General features: G+C 43.2%; 1 protein-coding gene across 1 annotated transcript in view; it reads left to right on the top strand.

The window, feature by feature from the left end:
* Nucleotides 1–389: 389 nt before the first annotated feature.
* LOC133612319 (P2X purinoceptor 3-like) overlaps nt 390–23,982 on the top strand; it is a 107,832-nt gene continuing 84,239 nt past the window's right edge. The window contains exons 1-3 of the mRNA XM_061969627.1: nt 390–511; nt 9,657–9,792; nt 9,866–9,937. Coding sequence (XP_061825611.1) covers nt 390–511; nt 9,657–9,792; nt 9,866–9,937 — 330 coding nt within the window. The remainder of the gene's footprint in view (nt 512–9,656; nt 9,793–9,865; nt 9,938–23,982) is intronic.

The raw sequence follows: 23,982 nt of genomic DNA, 5'->3' as shown, positions 1-23,982 counted from the left end.
GTTTGGTGTGTGTGTGTGTGTGTGTGTGTGTGTGTGTGTGTGTGTGTGTGTGTGTGTGTGTGTGTGTGTGTGTGTGTGTGTGTGATGATAGTGTTTGGGGGGCGGGGAGAGAAGGTGGATGAGGATGCACTGAGAGATAGATTTGCTGTCTTGTCTTCTTGATGTTTTTGATAGCATCAGACACTGAACATTTATTTTTGTTTGGGATTTTTATTTTGACTTTGCGGTTACATGTGTGTGTTGATCCAGAACGAAAACGAAGACGTTTTTATTTCAGGAAACAAAGCACAAATCGCTCGAACGATTTTTGTACTATTTTGAAGCTTTAATATTGTATATTTTTTGTTTGGTGTGTAAAATAAGTGTGTTCTTCTACATACATTATCAACATGTGGTCATGTATTACTGACTTCTTTACTTATGAAACCACTAAGTCGGTGGTGGTGAAGAGTTGGACCATCGGCATCATCAACAGAGTCGTCCAGCTCCTCATCTTCACGTACTTCATCGGGTGAGTAACAATCCATTTCTACGATTATTACACACAACTGCAACTAAAAAAACAATTTTCATCAAGTCCTCAAACGATGAATGCTACAAGTTGTTATTGAACCCATAACAACTACATAACTCTCACTAAATAAACTGAATACGTCTTTATTTTACTTGTGCTAAAAACAACACATTCGTTTTTAGGAGTCGACGTCCCACTGGGGTGAATTTTCCTTGCCCTCATGTGGGCTCTGTACCGAGGATGTCGTTGTGGCTTGTGCAGCCCTTTGAGACACTTGTGATTTAGGGCTACTGACTACTGCAAAGTTATCTTTTCCTCTGACTTGACGATGTGTTTGTGAAGAAATGTTTTTTATTCTATAAACTACTGACAACGATACTCCCAAATTTAAACAAAAATATTGACATTTGGAGCTTTTTTTTCTTTGCATTTTCATTTTTAAACAACCCAATTCTAGTACTTATTTTCACTTAAGAGTTCACAAACCAATATTTGGTGGAATAAGCTTGATTTGGATTATCCGCTTCCATGCGTCTGGACATGATCATTTTGCTGTTGGCTGCTGACGTATGCGATAACGTATTGTGTAATTTTCGGATGTGATCTCGCACAGCATAGATCATAAAATGGTACCTCAAGATATGAGCTCTATCTCAGCTAACTGTTATGGTTTAGGTTTGGAGCAAATATTGGGGTTACAAGCCTCTCTCTCTCTCTCTCAACTAGTGGCACCACTAGTTGGCAGCAGTAGGGTTGTACACTATATTGGTACTAATAAAGTCCCACTTTACTAATGAATTAAAAACGATATTATAAAGCCTTTGAAAAATACCTTTTTTTAATCAGCATCCTGCTGTGCTTCGGTGATGTTGCTGAGCCGAGGCGCATGATGTTGAGAGTGTCAAAACACACACAGAGCGCATACAAACAGAAACATAGTGGAGAGGAAGATTTGCAAAAAACGACAATTCTACTGGTTAATAAGGAGGGTGAATATGCAACGTAATATGGAGGTATTTGGAGTCTATCGATAAATGTCACGCTTTAAACACAGGTGCTGCAAGTGCTGCTTAAAAACATTCCTCGCCAAAGATGGCAATACATCTTCAAACTTAGCTAAACAATTAAAAAACAAGAAGTCAGATCTGTTCAAGGAGTTTAAAGAGCAACATGTAATGTCGCACAATTAGATACGTAGATGCGCACACAGCTGTTTGCTTGTTGCCAATTTTTAGCGGAGTCCAAACTGCCCACGTAACATAAAATAATGCAAGTTTATTGACTGAATTATATTACAAATTGCTACAATTTGTGTTTTATATTAAGCAATGTGTGTTGTACCTTTTCATGTCTTATCTGTGCAGCTATATTATTGTTTTTAGTATTTACTAAGGATTGTATTTGTTTGACAGCACAGACAATAAAACGTTCTATTCTTATCAAACCTAATTCTAGACTATGGCAGACTACGTGTAACATGTACACTTGTAAACTGTTCTTTGAATGCAATCAGAAAAGTCCAATGTGTTTAATGTGTTTAGATGTGTATTTAAATATTCTATAATTGTTCTTTGAGTGCAATAGGAAACATACATATGTTTAATATTTTTTAAGATTTTCTGTTAAAATTAAGCCACTATGACATTTTTTTGTGGTCTTGTTTATTTTAAAAAGTATCGAAATACATTTTGGTACCGGTGCCGAAATATTCGTATCGGGCCAACCCTAGTTGGAAGTGAAATAGGGATAGGTATAGGTTCTGATTGTATGATAACCTTAGGTAAAAATATCACAATGTGGTGTTACATTAACAGATATAAAACATGTTGTTTTGAAATGTCCTTATTGAAAATAACAAAAAAATAACTTTTCAGTCTGTGTTGATAACTTCTGGCGACTTTCCAAATCCTCTTGCTGACTTTTTTGTAAACAGCCACTAGCAACAAATCTAGCAACTTTGTATGATGTTATAGGATACTTTTCTTGTGTCTTGGAGACTCTGAGGTTAAAGCATGCTGCAGTTTGCTTGTTTGACAGCACAGACCAAGATAAATCATGAAGCATTTAATACAATGTCAACGAACAGTGGTGGGTGCTGCCATGAGCCCCTCCCCTGTGTGTGTGTGTGTGTGTGTGTGTGTGTGTGTGTGTGTGTGTGTGTGTGTGTGTGTGTGTGTGTGTGTGTGTGTGTGTGTGTGTGTGTGCGTGCGTGTGCGTGTGCGTGTGTGTGTGTGTGTGTATTAGAAATGTATATGAAAAGAAAAGGGATAGGTTTAAAGATCTACTTCTTCCTACTTATTTTCGGACATATTGTAATTGTATGCATGTTAAAAATAAACACCATAACCATAACTATGAAGGCATTGGAATTTAATGGAAAGTCAGAAAAATTGCCATTTTTCTTTTTGACGATATTATGAGCAGTGTTGGGACTAACGCGTTACAAAGTAACGCCGTTAGTTTCGGCGGTAACTAGTAATCTAACGCGTTATTTTTTATATTCAGTAACTCAGTTACCGTTACTACATGATGCGTTACTGCGTTATTTTACGTTACTTTTTATGTAGTATAAAGTGTGTTTTATCGGAGCGCTGCATCGTTCTGATTCTTCTTGTGTCACAAGCCGGAGAAGAGAGACATGCGCTCTGTGTGTGGGTGTGAGTGTGGGGAGGGAGGAGAGGGGCGGGCGTGTCTGATCATGGCGGAGCCAGAAGTCGAGTTTGCTAACATGGAGATATTTTCACTACTTTTCTTTTGTCGAGCACAAAGAAAATAACATTTTAGTTAAATGTAAATTGTGCTTTGGATCAAAGATCCCATCTACTGCCCAAAACAGCATTTCAAATCTGCTGAAACAAGCTACATAAGCAACATGCTTCGACGAAGCTAGTAAAGAGAGATACAGACTCCAATGACACTTCACCTCCACCACCACCACTTAAGGATTAACTCTGCCTCTGCTCATCATTCAGCACTGAAGGTACACACACTCTGTCAATCAATGTTCCCTCTAATTGTTCATGTGTGTGAGCAAACGCAAAAACTCCCTGAGCATTCAGTGGAGCCCATGTGAGCAACATCAGACGTGCACACTGTGGCTACACCAGCAGCACACCTGTCCCAAACCTGACTAAATAACAAGTTAAATATCCATCCATTCATCCATTTTCTACCGCTTGTCCCTTTCGGGGTCGCTGGAGCCTATCTCAGCTGCATTCGAGCGGAAGGCTGGGTACACCCTGGACAAGTCCCCACCCATCGCAGGGCCAACACAGATAGACAGACAACATTCTCTTATTATTATAATCAAATGACAGCAGTCATTTCCATTTCTAATATAAGTGTTTAGGCCCACTTACAATGACAATAACACAAAATATAGTTGTTCATGAACTGTGTACTTGTATTGTTTGTCTGGGTGGAGGTCCTGCTTTGGAAATAGTTTGTATCCCTTTCAGACATTGCATTTGGTTCCCATTAAAACATTCACATGTTGCACAATGAGATGTAAGCAGGGGATCATGTGTACATTCCCGCAACTTCCTGTTTGTAAAAAATACATTTTTATTAGTATGTATTTAATATACTAACAGCATTTAATGATTAATATTTATAAATTAAGATTCCTAATAAATGACACTAGAATAAGCACACATTTGATTGGTAAATCATAGAGTAACGACCTGGAATTACACTTTATGTGTGGTGTTGGAGTTGTCCGACTTTTTGTGTGGCTGTAAACGCATCACTGGCTAAGTGCCATATGTGCATGTGTTGGCGCAAGTGAGAAAGAGCGAGCGGCTGCTGGAAATACGCTATATTGGGAAATAGATGTGCTGTTTATCATTCACAGTCCTTAAGTAAGACAGGGCCAGATATGTTTTTCTTTTTTTTGCATTCTAAATCTTAAATAAACGTTAGCAAAAGTCAGCTAACAATGGAGTCAACTATTCTATTCGGTCCACAAAGCAAATAACCATCTACAAACCGCCAACAATACTCTATTTACATCTTGTGACCTGAATATTAACCAAGTATTAGCAATTTTTTTATTACAAGCGCTAAGGCAGACTCTTTTTTTTTTTTTAGTGATACATTAATCACAGAGAGCTAATTAGCTTGTGCTGCTATATTGACATATTGAACCGGTGGTGAAAGTTAATTCTAGATGATGAATTATTTCTCTCACTTGAATAGTAGAAGGGCGTGGCCATAAACCGCGATGTTAGTGAAGTTTGACATCCAACTTTGACTCGTAGATGGTGAGAAAGGAACACAAAAGAGGCTTGTTGTAGCAACATTTTTTATACCTTTTGTGTAGATTATGAATAATTTTTCATTAATGGAAAGATATAAACATCCCATCAGTCGGCATCCCAGTGAGAGCAGACATTGTACAGTAAGTGATTGTTTTTTTTACGCTTGTAGTTTGTATTTCTTGTTCAGCACTTAGCTATACCGCTGTACGATGCTTATGTGTTTCACTGAAGCTGCATCTGTTTAGCACACAGCTTCTCAAACGTGTTCATTCTCCTTATATTCAGGCTAAAAAATATAAGGTTCTGGATCATCATTTGTCCCAAAGGAGTCTTTGTTGTCTCTCACAAAGTATGCTGTGAGTAGTAAGTTTGTTGTTGGCATCTGCTCCTTCACGCTGCTGTTACTCTTTGTCTATTGCTCCGAAAAAGGCAAGAACTTGACTTGATGAAAGAAACAATGTGAATATGGCTCCCTGCTCTTCGTGCACCATTCTCATGGATATGTTGGCTTTACTAGAGGGCCGTGTCCGCCAGTTAGAGCAGAGTAATTGCGTAACTTTAGACGCAAAGAACACGTTTGCTAGCGTCAGCTGTAGCGAGCTGACTAGCTCAGCTTGTAGCAGCTCTAAGCGGCCTACAAGCCACGGTGAACCAGTTCAGACGCATAATAGATTCAGCCCTTTAGCTAGTCTTACACCCCAGTCTACCGGACACCACAACTTAGTCATAGGGGCCTAAGGTAACATACAGTTTAGTATACCATATTCCCTTGGCCAGAGCACCTAACACTGAAGCTAGTCTTATGGAGCTGACTCGCAACAGGCCTAGTACACACGTACAACATGCTAATTGCACCAGTAGCAACGCAAAATTAGTTGTATACGTTGGCTCTAATGACACTATGATGAGACAGTCAGAGATCCAGAGATTACAAAGAGGAACAAAGCTCCGACTTGTAATCTCGCTAGAAAGATGTCTCGGCATCGAGTGTTTGTCTCTGGCCCCCTGCCTGAGAGAGGCAATGATGAGAGGTATAGCAGATTAGTCTCGCTTAACAAGTGGCTCGCTAGTTTTTGTAGAGAACAAGGACTACTGTTTATCGATAATTGGCCCTCTTTCCGAGGAACACCAGGCTTGCTGAGGCGGGACGGCCTTACCCCAACTGGGAAGACGCCATCACTCTTTCCAAAAATATAGACCACTATTTAAGTTAAAGTTAAAGTACCAATGATTGTCACACACACACAGGTGTGTTGAAATTTGGTCCTCTGCATTTGACCCATCCCTTTGTTGGCCCCCTGAGAGGTGAAGGGAGCAGTGGCTAGCAGCTGTGGCCACGCCCGGGAATCATTTTTGGTGATTTAACCCCCAATTCCAACCCTTGATGCTGAGTGCCAAGCAGGGAGGTAATGGGTCCCATTTGTATAGTCTTTGGTATGACTCGGCCGGGGTTTGAACTCACAACCTACCGATCTCAGGGCGGACACGCTAACCACTAAGCCACTGAGACTAACTGAGTCACACTTGACTAACTACACTAGAGCAAGCTCGAACACAGGCAAGTACAGGGTGTGTTAGCCTGGGTGAGGAGTCAGTAAAAATAGAACTAAGCAGTGCAACGCTGGAAACTTCCTGCACACATTGCATTTCTCATAGAATAATATATAACTCACATTATGTTTTTTCTGTCGTGGCTGTGCCAGAGGTGGACATGCATTCTACTGAGGTGGCAAATTATGACGCCTTAAATCCATCGCAGCCCAAAGCAAATAATCTCAAGATCCCCAGCATATCAATTCCCAGATGTGATCGAAATTATTTAAGGCGCACTGCGCAAAATAGACGTAACATTATTAATATCAGTACTACGAATACCACTAACAAAAATGTCTCAAAACAGCCCACGACCAATGATATGGGCTTTTTATACATAAGATCATTGTCTCCCAAAACGTTATTAGTTATAGAGGTCATTAAAGACAACAATCTTAAGGTCATTGGTCACAGTGAAACTTAGCGAAAACCAGTTTAATTGTTCCCGCTTAACGAGGCATCTCCTCCTAACTATATGAGTGCACATATTGCCCATCCCTTTAAAAGGAGTGGAGGGGTCGCGCTAATATCCAATGAAAACCTTAACCCTAGCCCTAACCTAAGTAATAAATATAAATCACTTACTAAGGCACTTACTATGAGGTCTGTCACACCGAGACCTCTCCATCTGGCTGTTATCTATCAACCCCCTGAGCTTTATTCGGACTTTATCATTGAATTTTCAGTTTGTTGCTGATCTAGTGACGCACGCAGATAATATAATTGTAATGAAGAATTTTATTATGGATATGAATACACCGTCAGACCCTCCGTGCGTGGCGCTCCAGACTTTAATTGATACCTGTGGTCTCACAGAAATAATAAATTAACCCACGCATTGCAACGGTACTACGATAGATCTAGTCCTTGACGAAGGTGTCACCACCTTCAAAGTTGTGGTACTCCTGTACACTAAAGTAATGTTTGATCATTACCTTATAAAATTTGAAGTTCTGACTCATTGTCAATATGGTACTTATACGCAACGCTTTAGCAGCAGCAACATTAATGCTGTCACAACTACGACTCTTGCTGGCCTACGGCCTTCGGTAATGGCACCATTCCCAAATTATGTGGGCTCTATCGATAACCTTACTAATAACTTTAACGATGCCCTGTGCAACGCCATTGATAGTATAGCACCGCTAAAGCTAAAAAAAAAAGCCCCTAAAAGGCGTACAACCTGGTTCACAGAAGAAACCAGGGGATACCTTTTAACTATCAAGTGGAAAGCTGGAACGCAATTGGCGTGCGACTAAACTTGAGGTTTTCCGTCAAGCATGGAGTGATAGTTTAAAAACATATAAACACACGCTTAGTTAGCTAAAACCAACTACTACTCCAATCTCATCCGCCTCAATAAAAACGATCCTAGATATTTGTTCAATACAATAGCAGCGCTAACCGGACAAGGGACTCCTCCCAGTAGCTCCACCCACTTGGCTGATGACTTTATGAAATTCTTTACTAAGAAAATTTAACTCATTAGAAAGGAGATTAAAGATAACATGGCCCAGCTCCAACTGGGTTCTATTAATGCAGACACAAATGTATGTACGACGGAAATTGCTCTCCAAAATTATCTTTCTCTTTTTGAAGAAGTGACATTAGAGGGTCCTCTAATGTTATTGTAGTGGTATGCACTTGTAAACGGGAAAAAACAAACAACATGATTACTTGACCCACTTCCTGTGAAACTTATCAAGGCGCTGTTTGTAATATATCAGTGCTAAATATTATTAACTTATCACCTTCCCCTGGTACTGTTCCCCTAGCATTCAAAAAAGTGGTTATTCATCCACTGCCCAAAAGACCTAACCTCGATCCCGACCTCATGGTAAACTACCGGTTGCACAGCAGCTAAATGAACACTTAGCGTCTAACAATCTCTGTGAACCCTTTCAGTCCAGTTTCAGGTCAGATCACTCGATGGAGACAGCCCTCACAAAAATTACTAATGATATATTGCTAACTATGGATGCTGATGCATCATCCATGTTGCTGCTTTCGATACCATCCATCATAACATTCTATTAAAACGTATCAAAAGACATATTGGTTTGTCAGACTTGGCCTTTTCTTGGTTGAACTCCTATCTTACTGACAGGATGCAGTGCGTCTCACATAACAATGTGACCTCGGAGTCTGTTAAGTTTACATGCGGAATTCCACAGGGTTCGGTTCTTGCACTCTTCAGCATCTATAGCAGCGGTTCTCAAACTTTTTTTGTCATCCCCTACTTTGGACAAGGGGGAGTTTTTAGTGACAGTGGTTTTCTGAAGTGTTCCTGAGCCCATGTGGTGATATCCTTTAGAGATTGATGTCGGTTTTTGATACAGTACCGTCTGAGGGATCGAAGGTCACGGTCATTCAATGTTGGTTTCCGGCCATGCCGCTTACGTGGAGTGATTTCTCCAGTTTCTCTGAACCTTTTGATGATATTATGGATAGTAGATGTTGAAATCCCTAAATTTCTTGCAATTGCACTTTGAGAAACGTTGTTCTTAAACTGTTTGACTATTTGTTCACGCAGTTGTGGACAAAGGGGTTTACCTCGCCCCATCCTTTCTTGTGAAAGACTGAGCATGTTTTGGGAAGTTGTTTTTATACCCAATCATGGCACCCACCTGTTCCCAATTAGCCTGCACACCTGTGGGATGTTCCAAATAAGTGTTTGATGAGCATTCCTCAACTTTATCAGTATTTATTGCCACCTTTCCCAACTTCTTTGTCACGTGATGCTGGCATCAAATTCTAAAGTTAATGATTATTTGCAAAAACAAAAAATGTTTATCAGTTTGAACATCAAATATGTTGTCTTTGTAGCATATTCAACTGAATATGGGTTGAAAATGATTTGCAAATCATTGTATTCCGTTTATATTTACATCTAACACAATTTCCCAACTCATATGGAAACGGGGTTTGTATTATAAAATGATATTGCTGAATAGACAGTATGTCTATTATATTTTAATTCATGTATGTTGACACACACAGAATGAAGGATTATCTGTCCAATTTGTCCATGTGCAAACTGTGACGATGTGTACTAACTTTTCAGATGTACTAAATAAAGATGCAAAATAGCACCTGCAGAAAAGTGATTAGCATTGATACATCACATTGAGTGTGCTGAATAATTATATTTGCATCCCATGTAGTCTACACCCATCAGAGTAGAGACTAAAGAGTTTTGGCTAGGAACAGCTGCTACTACTTTACATTGTGCATTTATCTTAGACGAGATAACACAGACAAATATTTGTTATTTTGACTTTGTATTTCAGGTGGGTGTTTGTTTATGAGAAAGCTTACCAGGTGAGGGACACAGCAATCGAGTCTTCAGTAATGACAAAGGTGAAAGGTTTTGGAGTCTACAATGACAAAGTCATGGATGTTGCAGACTATGTCACGCCAACGCAGGTATGATCTTCTGTTGATCAATGGATACGGCATGACAGATAATAGAATGATGGATGTCTATGTGTTTGTTTAGGGAGCTTCTGTCTTCTGCATCATTACAAAACTGATTACAACAGAAAATCAAGTACAAGGACATTGTCCAGAGGTCAGAGGCTTCTGTCACTTCCATTGTTGTCATTGATGAAATACAGTGTAACCTTAATTTGGTTAGGGTTCGTAAAAAGTGTGTTTATTGAAGCAACTTTCTCTATAAGAACTAACGTAAACATGAATAAAGGGTTCGAGCCTCGACAAAAGTATCAGTCAATCAATCAAAATGTATTGATTTAGGCCTTAATCACAAGTGCATCAAAATACTTTACAAACAACAACATCCTCGGATCTGAATCCACATATTTTAGTAAAAGTTTGTACACTTGTCCCCTGCTTCTCCCGTGCCTTGTCCTCTGCTGGGAGTGTCTGTCCATAGCCTGCTGCTGGTCCTGCCGGGCGGCACAGTATGTCCAACTCTGGGGGTCCTGTCACTGGCCAACCTGACTGCGTGGGGACGGTGGTCCCTTGTTTCCTGGGCAACACACCTGCTGTTTTGGGTTGGGCTCTCTGGGTGGTTGGGGCCGTACTTTGACTCCCGCACACACTGGGAGACATATACTGTACACATTCATACTCACATACACACACAATTATTCATACATATTTACATACATACATACTAGGGATGTCACGTATGAATATTTTTTATCACGGTTATTGTGACCAAATTACCACGGTTACCATTATTATCGCGGTATTTTTTAAATGTGCTCAACATTTTCCAAAAGTACTTATAGTGAAATTTTTCAGCCACATTTTTTTTAAACACATTCAAAATTGTTACGTCTTGGACGCATGGTTGCGATTGCTGTGTTCCTTCCAAGGCAGGAGACAAGTTGGAGCGGAGTGCAGGTAAGATTTTAAGTATATTTAATAAATAAAAGGCAGGACAAAAATACAAAACTGAGGACGCTAGCAAGCGTGGAGCTAAGCAAAAACCAAAATGTCACCAAGGGTGATAAACAAGGAATGCTAGCGTGCACAAACTTACTATGAGGGACGGCGTGGCGCAGTGGGAGAGTGGCCGTGCGCAACCCGAGGGTCCCTGGTTCAATCCCCACCTAGTACCAACCTCGTCATGTCCGTTGTGTCCTGAGCAAGACGCTTCACCCTTGCTCCTGATGGATGCTGGTTAGCGCCTTGCATGGCAGCTCCCTCCATCAGTGTGTGAATGTGTGTGTGAATGGGTAAATGTGGAAGTAGTGTCAAAGCGCTTTGAGTACCTTGAAGGTAGAAAAGCGCTATACAAGTACAACCCATTTATCATTTATTTATGAGGAGAAAACCAGGGGAAACGTAAATGTTGCATGAAGCAAACATTGACCCAGCACTTACTGCTGGGTGACAGGAAACTATAAAGGGGAGTGATTAGCCAAAACACCTGGTGGAAACACTAATTGCCAAAACTAAGACAGGTGAGGAGAATCAGTGCCCATGGAAACCAAGAATAAACAGGGAAAGAGTGTGCACCCAGGAAACAGACTAAAGCAGAAACATAACCAACATAAATCATGCCATGATCCGGGTAACGGATCATGACATAACCCCCCCCCCTTAAGGGACGGATCCCAGACGTCCCAAACAAGAATCCCCTCCCCTACAAAAAAACCCCCAGAAAGTCAAAAGTCACGGGAGGGTGGAGGGAGGACTTGGTGGTGGGCCGCCAGGCCATGTGTCCACCGGGGACAAGTCAGGTGGCGGCGGCGGGTAGATTGTCGCCGCAATCGTCGAGGGGGGCGACCTCGGAACGGCCATGTCTGTGGCCGTTGAGGAGGCGGACGAGACTGGCGCCAGAACCTCAGCAGTCTTTGAGTCCTGTACCAAAGTCTGGGGCGTCGCTGCTGTTGGCGCCAAAAGCGTCCATAAAAAGTCCAGAAACGACAAGGTGGGCGGCGCCGTGGTGCGGCCCGCCGGACAAGAGGAGGTGGGCGGCGCCGAGGTGCGGCCCGCCGGACACGAGGAGGTGGGCGGCGCCGTAGTGCGGCCCGCCGGACAAGAGGAGGTGGGCGGCGCCGAGGTGCGGCCCGCCGGACAAGAGGAGGTGGGCGGCGCCGTGCTGCGGCCCGCCGGACACGAGGTGGGTACGTCGTAGGCGAGGCAGGCGCGGGAGGCGTCGTCGCCGTGGTAACAGGAAGCGTCGTCGCCGTGGAAACAGGAAGCGTCGTCGCCGTGGAAACAGGAAGCGTCGTCGCCGTGGAACAGGAGGCGTCGTCGCCGTGGAAGCAGGAGGCGTCGTCGCCGTGGAAGCAGGAGGCGCCGTCGCCGTGGAAGCAGGAGGCGCCGTCGCCGTGGAAGCAGGAGGCGCCGTCGCCGTGGAAGCAGGAGGCGCCGTCGCCGTGGAAGCAGGAGGCGCCGTCGCCGTGGAAGCAGGAGGCGCCGTCGCCATGGAAGCAGGAGGCGCCGTCGCCATGGAAGCAGGAGGCGCCGTCGCCATGGAAGCAGGAGGCGCCGTCGCCATGGAAGCAGGAGGCGCCGTCGCCATGGAAGCAGGAGGCGCCGTCGGCGTGGGCGGAGCCAGAGGCGGAGCAGGCGGCTCGTCTGTCGGCGTGGGCGGAGCCAGAGGCGGAGCAGGAGGCTCGTCTGCCGGCGTGGGCGGAGTAGGCGGCTCGTCTGTCGGCGTGGGCGGAGCCAGAGGCGGAGCAGGCGGCTCGTCTGTCGGCGTGGGCGGAGCAGGCGGCTCGTCTGTCGGCGTGGGCGGAGCCAGAGGCGGAGCAGGCGGCTCGTCTGTCGGCGTGGGCGGAGCCAGAGGCGGAGCAGGCGGCTCGTCTGTCGGCGTGGGCGGAGCCAGAGGCGGAGCAGGCGGCTTGTCTGTCGGTGTGGGCGGAGCCAGAGGCGGATCAGGCAACGGAGTATCTGCGGGTGGTGGATGTCTGAGCTGGACTGCTGTGTTGGCCGTAGGGGGAATCATCACCTGCAGTGCGGAGAGTATACTTCCCATCTGTCTCTCCAAAGCACCAAGGCGGGCGTCTTGGCGTTCCGCTATGGCGTTGACGCAAGCCCCAAGAACGCCAAACTGTTCCTCTTGTTGTCCAAGTTGTTTGTCCTGTTGGTGCAATGCCCATTTTACTTGGTTGGTCTCTGCGGGGTCTTGTGTGCTTTGCAGTGCTGGAGCAGGAGGTGGAGAGGATGGCGTTTGCAGGACCACCAGGGTTGATGGTGGCGTAAGAGTGGCAGGCGTCCGGGCTGTCGGCGTGGGAGGAGCCAGAGGAGTGGGCGACTCAGAAGTGACAGGCGGGGTCAGAGTGGTAGGTGGCTGCAGGACAGAACAGGATTGTTCCTCCCTCTCCAGTTCCTTCAGCACCCCTTGGTACCATTCGTCCACCCACTCTGCTCTGTACTTCTCTGGCGGATCCAACTTGCTTTTTGGCACTGGAGCAGGAAGTAGGGCCGAAGCAGACAGCGCCCCCGCTGGAGGAGAGGCAGGCAGCATCCTCAGTGGAATGAGGTCTGCTTGTCCCGCTGACACGCTACCAGCACTGGCCCCCCGTCCCTCAGGAAGCAGATTCCAGATGCTAGATGGAGCTGGTGGGGGGAGCGCTTGTGAGAGTTCGGCGGGAGCAGAGGGCACGGGTGGGTGGGCTCTAGGAAGCCTGGAAGCTGGCTTTGTGCGTGTGCGCCGCTGGCGCCTTTCCGGACAGTTGCCAGCAGGTGGTGTCTGAGGGGAGGAGAAGCCGCACGGGAAGAGCCTGGCAGACAATGTTGAGGGCAAAGTGTCCGTGTTGTACCCCTTCTGCGCCTGCGCTGAGCTGGCCCGCTGCCGGAGCTTTCGCGTACCAGGTGGGGTAGACGACATCCGGGTGGCTTGAGAGTGGGGGAGGAAGCGGGTCTCTGCTTCCGACAACTTCGCCATAAGCTGCCCCCATGCTACCATGGCGTCGGCCGGAAGGTCTTCCTCGGACAGCTCGGCTTCGTCCTCGTCTTCCCATGGCTGTGTGTCCGCTCTGAGCTCCAGGAGGATGTTTTGCTTGTCTTTGTTGGACAGGAACACTTCGTCTGGCTGGGTCAATCTGTTACGTCTTGGACGCATGGTTGCGATTGTGGTGTTCCTTCCAAGGCAGGAGACAAGTTGGAGCGGAGTGCAGGTAAGATTTTAAGTATATTTAATAAATAAAAGGCAGGACAAAAATACAAAACTGAGGACGCTAGCAAGCGTGGAGCTAAGCAAAAACCAAAATGTCACCAAGGGTGATAAACAAGGAATACTAGCGTGCACAAACTTACTATGAGGAGAAAACCAGGGGAAACGTAAATGTTGCATGAAGCAAACATTGACCCAGCACTTACTGCTGGGTGACAGGAAACTATAAAGGGGAGTGATTAGCCAAAACACCTGGTGGAAACACTAATTGCCAAAACTAAGACAGGTGAGGAGAATCAGTGCCCATGGAAACCAAGAATAAACAGGGAAAGAGTGTGCACCCAGGAAACAGACTAAAGCAGAAACATAACCAACATAAATCATGCCATGATCCGGGTAACGGATCATGACACAAAATGATGTACTTAGTATGAGAAACATTATTGTAGATACCCGTTTCATGTACCTCAAGTAGAAATTAAATGTGGATATGTAAGCAACATAACGTTACAAAGTAATACAGCAGAAAGTATATAATAAATTAATACAAATAAATGTGGAATGTGCAAGATGGCAAATGATGGCCATAAGATGTAATGTAACTGCACTTTTTTTCCTTAGTACACACAAATAGTGTTCATATAAAAGAGGTCAAGTCTTACACATTTCAGAGAACACCTCTCAACTATTTGAAAGTTTGGCAATGAAAGATGGCAGCACTGCGTGAGGTCGTTTGCCATTGTTGACAAGTGAGCACAAGCAGCTGCTTCTGGAAGGCATCAGGTATGTTCATTGTATGTGTGATGTTGGTAGATGATGATGAACTGTAGCTGTGGCATCAAACTTGCCCGCTGCACGCACACTCTGCAAATAAGGGAAAAGCAAATGTATTACGGTATAGACTTAGACTTAGACAAACTTTAATGATCCACAAGGGAAATTGTTCAACATACATATATTTATTAGATGCTGATTATTATTATACTCACCTGACTGACAGACGTACAATGACACACTAACCCTAATGTTCCTCTTCTAAAAGCAAAACATGTAGTGTTTTTGCTTGGATTTGTTTTTAACACTAAGTTTTAACAGTGACGTAAAGTAGCAGCAAAAAACACAAACAGAAGTACATTTTGCTCTGTTGCAGTATCGCTCTCATCGATAGCACCCAATCACAAGTAACTTTAGGTAACACTTAATAAAGTGTAACAGACCAACGATGGCATGTGCATTTTCAAACACTTTCCATCATGCAATCAGCTATATGTTGACTTACCTTACACTCAACGTGTAGTTGAGGATGGTGGTTCTGGAGTTGCCTCATCATTTTTTAAGTGTTGCCTCCCTTCGTGGGTACTTTTTTTCTGCATTTTCTGGTAGTGGGCTGACTATCCTCAATTATTTTACCATCACAATGCTTTACGAATCCAAAATACATCAAGACTTCAGATGTTGTCCATTTACTAGGTGGGCATAATCTCAAGAGCGAGGTCCTTGTGTTGTTTTTCGCCATTGCAAACAGCGCTCGTGCACATTTGCCTTTTTCGGAGGCGTTGCTGCTGCGTTTCCAGGAAGTGAGCAATGTCGTCTAAAAATGCATTAATAAATGATGGTTTTTCGATAATTAAAAAATTAAACGGTGTTACTAACCGTCCGGGATTTTACCGCCGTTTATCATTACACCGTTTACCGTTACATCCCTAATACGTACATTCATACATAAGCGCACACATTGGTACTTACCCACATAAATAGGTACAAAAGCTTCCACATACATATACAAATACAGTACATACATCTGCACACACATTCACTGTACAAACATACATATACACATTCTGTACATACACAAGTATATGCACACACACACTCATGCATATAGTCACGTTTCATTAAACATATATCAACGTTGTTCCCCGAGGGTAAATTGGGTAAAACACGCACACTGACAAATATTTTACCTATTGGAAATGTAATGGACCCGAGTGGTGGAAATTTAAAATCTAGTAAAATTTAGTTTAAAACAAATATAAATATTAAGAACCCAATGTAGTGAGAGCAGCCGTCCAAAATAAGGAAAGATAATTATGCTTGTTCACAATTTATTACAATCCGAATTAGGGTACAGTCACGACAGGCGTAGTGGGTCAGTGTCCTGGCTCCGCCCACTTCCACGGCGTCCTCCTGCACACAGAATTAAATCGGAGGCAGGCCACGGGGATAAAATCATTTAAAAACACGGAGACGCTCTCAGGGCTGACGTCACACTTACACGCAAGACAGGGCCCCTGCTGTAGTTCCGCATAGAAACATTGGGTACGCCCACTCTGCTCACCGGTCTCCGGTGGGACCTACGCGTCCCGTCTCGCTCCGCCTCTTGGTCGCTCCCGGGAGTCACCGCAGGTCTCTTGGTCCCGATCGATCCTGCCCACAGGACCACACAGCCAGCGCACAACGCACAAGCCTGCAAGCCCACAGCCAAAGGCAGTTGATCACCCCCACAGATCCACAATCCACAACACTTACTTCGGAGGCAGAGTTTCCTCTGCCCCTGCGTGTTGTGGGCTTCTTGGGGTCTTGCGGGGTCTGCTGTGTGTCCTGGATTCCTTCCCAGCCTGCGGGCGTCCACCCGGACGCTCTTAGCAAAGCCTGTCGATACTCTCCGGTGTTGTGCCGGTGTTGTGCCGGGTAACGCACCCCCGGCGTAGAATGCACCCCCTGACGCGGGAGCGCGCTTACGTCACTTGCTTACATCACTCACTTACGTCACTCACTTACGTCACTCACTTACGTCACTCGTCTCGACTGTAATGACCGAAGTGGCTGAAATCGCCTCTTTTAAATCGCCTCTTTCGGCATAAAGTGAAATAATCCAAGTTTTCCTTACTTGTGGATGGATTCAAAATTGTAAAATTGTGAACCTTTAATGATTTCGCCGTCATTCAAGTGGCTGAAATCGCCTCTTTCGGCATAAAAAAGTACATAACAAGGTGAAATAATGGATGGATGAATAAATAAATGAATGCATCTGATATCTACCATTGATTTGGTTTTAAGAAGTTTGAAATTGAACATTCACAAATAACGTTACCAAAAGTACCCGAAGTACCAGAGGTGGAGTTATGGTGGGGGTGCATTTTCAGGCAAGACGTTGATTCAACCTGCCTGAGAATGCACCCCCCATCTATCTCTGGCTAGGAAGGTCATAGAGACATGACACTCCCCCTGGTTACTCAATTTACACCCCCTGTATACAGTGAAAACCATGTGAACATTGGACCACCAGAAGTGGAGTTATGGTGGGGGTGCATTTTCCGGCAAGACGTTGATTCCACCTGCCTGAGAATGCACCCCCCATCTATCTCTGGCTAGGAAGGTCATAGAAGCATGACACTTCCCCTGGTGACTCATCATAGCCCCCCCTGTGTAGAGTGAAAATCATGTGAAAATTGGACCACCAGAAGTGGAGTTATGGTGGGGGTGCATTTTCCGGCAAGACGTTGATTCCACCTGCCTGAGAATGCACCCTCATCTATCTCTGGCTAGGAAGGTCATAGAGACATGACAGTCACCCTGGTGACTCATCCTTACACCCCCTGTATACAGTAAAAACCATGTGATGATTGGACTACCAGAAGTGGAGTTATGGGGGGAGGTGCATTTTCCGGCAAGACGTTGATTCCACCTGCCTGAGAATGCACCCCCCATCTATCTCTGGCTAGGAAGGTCATAGAAGCATGACCCATAACCTTGGTACAAGACACTATATTGTATCAATATATAAATGCTGGATATTCTGGAATTATTTAAGTAACATTAATAGTGCATGTGTGGAAGGGGTCCTCTGGGTCCTACTGTCTCACTTTCTTTTAACTATGTCAGGGGTGCCCAAACTTTTTGACTCGGGGGCCGCATTGGGTTAAAAAAAATTTGGCCGGGGGCCAGGCTGTATCTGTATATATATATATATATATATATATATATATATATATATATATATATATATATATATTGTGATGTGCGGTCACAAACCAACCTCCCAGAGACAGTTCTGTTAGGGTTCAAACGCAGCAGCGTTGCTTTATTCAGTCACTTTTTTGGAATGCAGGTTAACTTAAATTCCTCCTGGTTGGGGCTTTCATTTAAATAAACAAATTATCGCATTCCTCATGCCTTGATCAGGTCTCCTAAATTGCCTGGAACATATAGCAGAGAAATCTCTGATCAGTGCAAAGTTCAATAAAACACAGCATTCAATGAATCAAACATCTTACACATTTAGCAGACTAATTTACAAACTATATTTCAGTGGAGCAACACACTTACCACCCGATGGAAGCAGAAATTTCCCAGCAGGGAGCCAGCCACACAATGAGTCAAACACTGAGGTGCTATTTAAATCAAACACAGTGATTGCCAACCCGACACAGCTGCCTTGGGGCAGGTGGCCACACATCAGCCTGATTGAGGATAAAATTAGGGATGTACTTGCCTTCAATGACCACACCTAGAGGGTGGCGTAGTTTGACCGCCTGGTGCATGCTTTCGTTGTGATGGCTGGCCCTCCGCCTAGTCTCACCTGTTCGGGGGTATTGTGATGCTCCACAATATATATATATATATATATATATATATATATATATATATATATATATATGTGTGTGTGTATATATACATATATACATTGTCTTTATAATCTGTTTTGTCATTTAACATCAATTAATATTGATGTTCATCAACATTTAACATTGTCACGTTATTGATGGGAAAATTCATTTTTAGACAATATGATTTGCCTGAGCGGCTAGGAGACACCAAGAGTAACAAGCGGTAGAAAATGAATTAGAAAGAAAAGATTAAAAAATAAAAAAATAACAAAATACAAAATAGAAACTTTTTGTTTAACTTGGGACTTCCTGTGGGCCGGATTTTGGATGCTGGGGGGCCGGATCCGGCCCCAAGTCGTCGTTTTGCTCTAGGTAATACAAGACAGTCTTGATTTTAAGCATTTGAAAATTGGTTGATTGCTTAGCATATTGCTTTACTTTAACACATTTAAAAACAGATTCTAACATGTAAATATTTCTCGGTAAATGATGACGTATTTCAAATGAGGTTTGCCACTAACATTTTTAAACAAAAAATATTGATGGCACAGATTAAATCAAATAATCAGAACAGCCTAATACAATTACATATTACTAGAGTTTATTTTAATTTCAGCAAGATATTTGAAGAAATTCGAGAGTGAATATTGATGCATACTCTTTTTCGGAACAGATGATCTCAGCAAGGTCTGTCACAGCTGTGGGATGGAGGAGAGCGATAACCCTCAATGGGTACATTTTCACTGTGCAATACAGTCAGGCTGTGAAATAGCAGGGCGTAGATAACATAATTATTGTAGTAAAATGGAAAATGTATTTTGGTGACAATGCATAATGCGTATGAGTTCAAACAGTGTACCTTCTGTTTTAATGTGTTTGTGTACAAATTGGTTGAATGATAAAGAGGTAAAAAAAAAAAAATTGTAATAAGCCCTACAAATGTTAGTGAAACCAACAAATACGGAACAGTTTACTGAACTCTTCCATGACCTACTCCCTCATTTCATTCAGAAGCTGGAAAAAGGTCTCAGTCCACTTCATGTGTAGTATGAGCAAGTGGATTCTGTGGCTGTGAAGTCTCGATATGGAGCTGTAACAGTGATAATGATGAATTATTTAAATCCGGAATTTATATACATTTAATGGCCCAACTTGTCTGCCTCCTCAATTCCATCCTCCTCCCTCACCTTAGATCTGCTGTGACATCTGTGAGAGGTGGTTTCACCACGAGTGTGTCCTGAGGCCAGATGTGGATGGGGATTACCTGTGCCCTGCATGTTCATGATGAGGGATGGGGGGTTGGAAGTATTAAACTATATTTATGTTATGACCTTCTGCCCAATATATAATAATATTTCTGTTTATAAATGTATAGTTTCTTATGAGGAGTTACATTTTATTACAAAAAAGTTTTCTATTTTGATTGTCTTTGTGTTCACTTTATTTGACGTTTGACTTTGAATATTGTATACCGTATTTTCCGCACTATAAGGCGCACCTAAAAACCACAAATTTTCTCAAAAGCTGACAGTGTGCCTTATAATCCGGTGCGCCTTATATATGGGTTAATATTAATATTAATTTTCATAAACTTTAGGTCTCGCAACTACGGTAAACAGCAGCCATCTTTTTTCCCCGTAGAAGAAGCGCGCGGTGCATGCTGGGATATGTGACGTTTCATTTCCATTTGTGTGTTTATGTAAAGACCCCAAAATGGCTCCTATTAAGTGTGTTGTCTGTCTAATTATAAATAATGCAGACGAGGCGTGTTAACTGAGTTCTCAACGTTTACTCACAGCGTGCTCATAACCACATTCTAACTGCCAGCATAAAACAACGCTTCTCAGGGCTACCGCGCATGCTCGTCACTATCGTTGCATGCTGGGTAGTGTAGTTGTTATATTTGCTAGCTCATAACATCACATTAAGAGACACGCTTACGCGCTTAATTCAATACTCGCCGTCATTCCGGGTGGATTGACAAAAGACCTCCAGCCGCTAGATATTGGTGTCAACAGGGCATTCGAAGCTAGACTGCTAACTGCGTGGGAACAGTGGATGACAGAAGGCGAACACACGTGACGTTCAACAAGACAGGGAGACTTCGACGAGACGGAGCCGGCCATTTTGGATCCCACATTCGCCCAACTTTTCAATTCGGACACCGAAGGAGAATAATTCGAGGGATTTATGAATGAAGAATAACTTCAGAAAGTGAGCGTTATGTTTATTTTGTGTGTTGTGACATTAACGTTTGAGCAACATTATGTTGCTATTGCTCTGCACTATTTTGAATTTTACTATGTTTGTGATTGCACATTTGCGTACATTTTGGGAGTGAACAGAGTTGTTAGAACGCTGGTTTTTAATATATTATTAAAGTTTGACTGACCTATCTGACTGTTTTTTTGACATTCCTTTAGCGCAGTTAGATGCGGCTTACAACACGGGGCGGCTTATAGGTGGGCAAAGTTTTGAAATATGCCGTTCATTGAAGGCGCGGCTTATAACCCAGGGCGCCTTATGGTGCGTAAAATACGGTACATAAATTATTTAACCATGTGTGGATTTTGTTATTTGTTTGTATTAAAAGAAATCACATTATGCCTTGTTTGATAAGAAATTATATTTCTTCTCCTCTGACCTGAAAAAACCTATTTAATTACAAGACTGGTTTCAGATTATATTATCGTAATACCGATGTATTTATGATGTTTGGTGTGACAGGGACTTTATCTCTATTGTGAGGTAAACTTTGTTAGAGAAGTCCCATGTACCAAGAGCTGGGGATACTGTACATACCAAGAAAAACATAGGAGGTGCATTCTCAGGCAGCTGGCCTGAACGTCCTGCCTGAAATTGCACCCCCCCAGAATATCCAGCATTTATATATTGATACAATATAGTGTCTTGTACCAAGGTTATGGGTCATGCTTCTATGACCTTCCTAGCCAGAGATAGATGGGGGGTGCATTCTCAGGCAGGTGGAATCAACGTCTTGCCGGAAAATGCACCTCCCCCCATAACTCCACTTCTGGTAGTCCAATCATCACATGGTTTTTACTGTATACAGGGGGTGTAAGGATGAGTCACCAGGGGGAGTGTCATGTCTCTTTGACCTTCCTAGCCAGAGATAGATGGGGGATGCATTCTCAGGCAGGTGGAATCAACGTCTTGCCGGAAAATGCACCCCCACCATAACTCCACTTTTGGTGGTCCAATTTTCACATTGTTTTCACTCTATACAGGGGGTGTAAGGATGAGTCACCAGGGTGAGTGTCATGTCTCTATGACCTTCCTAGCCAGAGATAGATGAGGGGTGCATTCTAAGGCAGGTGGAATCAACGTCTTGCCGGAAAATGCACCCCCCCCATAACTCCACTTCTGGTAGTCCAATCTTCACATGGTTTTCACTGTACTTAGGGGGGCTATGATGAGTCACCAGGAGGAGTGTCATGCTTCTATGACCTTACGAGCCAGAGATAGATGGGGTGTGCGTTCTCAGGCAGGTGGAATCAACGTCTTGCCGGAAAATGTACCCCCACCATAACTCCACTTCTGGTGGTCCAATTTTCACATGGTTTTCACTGTATACAGGGAGTGTAAGGATGAGTCACCCTGGGGAGTGTCATGTCTCTATGACCTTCCTAGCCAGAGATAGATGGGGGGTGCATTCTCAGGCAGGTGGAATCAACATGTTGCCTGAAAATGCACCCCCACCATAACTCCACCTCTGGTACTTTGTGTACTTTTGGTAACGTTATTTGTGAATGTTCAATTTAAAACTTCTTAAAACCAAATCAACGGTAGATATCAGATGCATTCATTTATTTATTCATCCATCCACCCATGACCTTCTTCAAGTTAAAGAAAATGTCATATTTTTAAAATACGAGTATTGGATCACGACAACTCGTCAAATGAAGCAGCAAACATTCGTTCTCCTTGATGTCTCTAAAAAAGTACATATAGAGGTTTACTTTGGTGTAAATATTCTTTACAGTAAGCTGTCAAGGTAGACAATACTACATTTTCGGGACAGCAAATATTCCAATATTAAATGCTTATTGTTTTCGCCTTATCTGAATAGCCTGAATGACGGCGAAATCATTAAAAGCTCACAATTTTGAATCCATCCACAACCCAGGTAACAAGTGAACGTTATGTGAACGTTAGGAGAATGTTGTGGCATTGTTTTGGGAAGGTTAGTTTGTAACGTTAAAAGAACGTGAGTTTTTTGAGTTCTTGCTTGGCTAGCAGAACGTTAGCCATGAACGTTTGGCTAGAACGTTTAGGGAACTGTTTAGGAACATGCTATTTACGTCTGTTTTTGTGCTATATTGTCAGGACTAACACTCAAACAGAAAATTCAACTCTAATTCTTTATTAGTGATAATTATAATACAATAGAAATGGAATGCAGTGGTCTTGGTCATGCGCGTCAGTGTACTCCTGCCCCTTCTTGTTGGTTCTCTTCCTGGAAGTAGATAATTATAGATATTCACAAATACAACAAAGACAGCACTGGAATGTAGATGAATTTAATTAAATTAAAACATGACATAATTTACTCCTTGTTTACCTGCTCAATGCTCACTGGTCTCACTGTCCCGTTTGCTTGGTTCTTTTCCCTTTCCCTTTCCCCGTTTTCTTCTTCTTCGCTTCTTGCAAGTAGTTATAATCGCAAATTCAACAAAGAACTGGGATCTTAATGAATTCAAATGAAGAATTGGCATAATTACTTCTCATTTACCTGGTCACTCATCTCACTGTCATTCTCACTGTCCGTTTTCTTGGCTTTATCCTTGTTCTTCGCTTCCTGCAAGTATTTATAATTGCAAATTCAACACAGAACTGGGATCTTCATGAATTGAATTAAAAAATTGGCATAAGTACTTTATCATTTACCTGGTCACTCATCTCATTGTCACTCTCACTGTCCCTTTCCTTTGTACACTTCCCTTTGCCCTTCTTTGCCGTCGCTTCCTGCAAGTATTTATAATTCTAAATTCAACAAAGAACTGGGTTCTTAATGAATTTAATTTAAAAAATTGGCATTATTACTTTATCATTTACCTGGTCACTCATCTCACTGTCACTATCTCTGTTCTTTTGCTTGTTTCTTTTTCCTTTTTTGCCCTACCTCTTAATTCCTCCTCTTCTCCTGCAAATAGTTATAATTGCAAATTCAAAAGACATGCAGTGGAACTTCAATAAAATGGAATTCAAAATTGGGATATCTTATCTTCTCCGTACCTCAAACTTTGAACCTCCCTTTCGAAAAGTGGCCCGTTTCAAGACCTCTCCAAGCTCACAATCCACTTCAGCTGTGGTCGTCTGTTTGTAAACACCCCTGCATGCCTCTGGAATCACCAGCACAATTTAGAATTCCCTTTAGAATAAATACCG

Source organism: Nerophis lumbriciformis, linkage group LG10, assembly GCF_033978685.3.
Source record: "Nerophis lumbriciformis linkage group LG10, RoL_Nlum_v2.1, whole genome shotgun sequence".
Taxonomy (NCBI): Eukaryota; Metazoa; Chordata; class Actinopteri; order Syngnathiformes; family Syngnathidae; genus Nerophis; species Nerophis lumbriciformis.
This window is presented reverse-complemented; position numbering and strand designations above follow the sequence as displayed.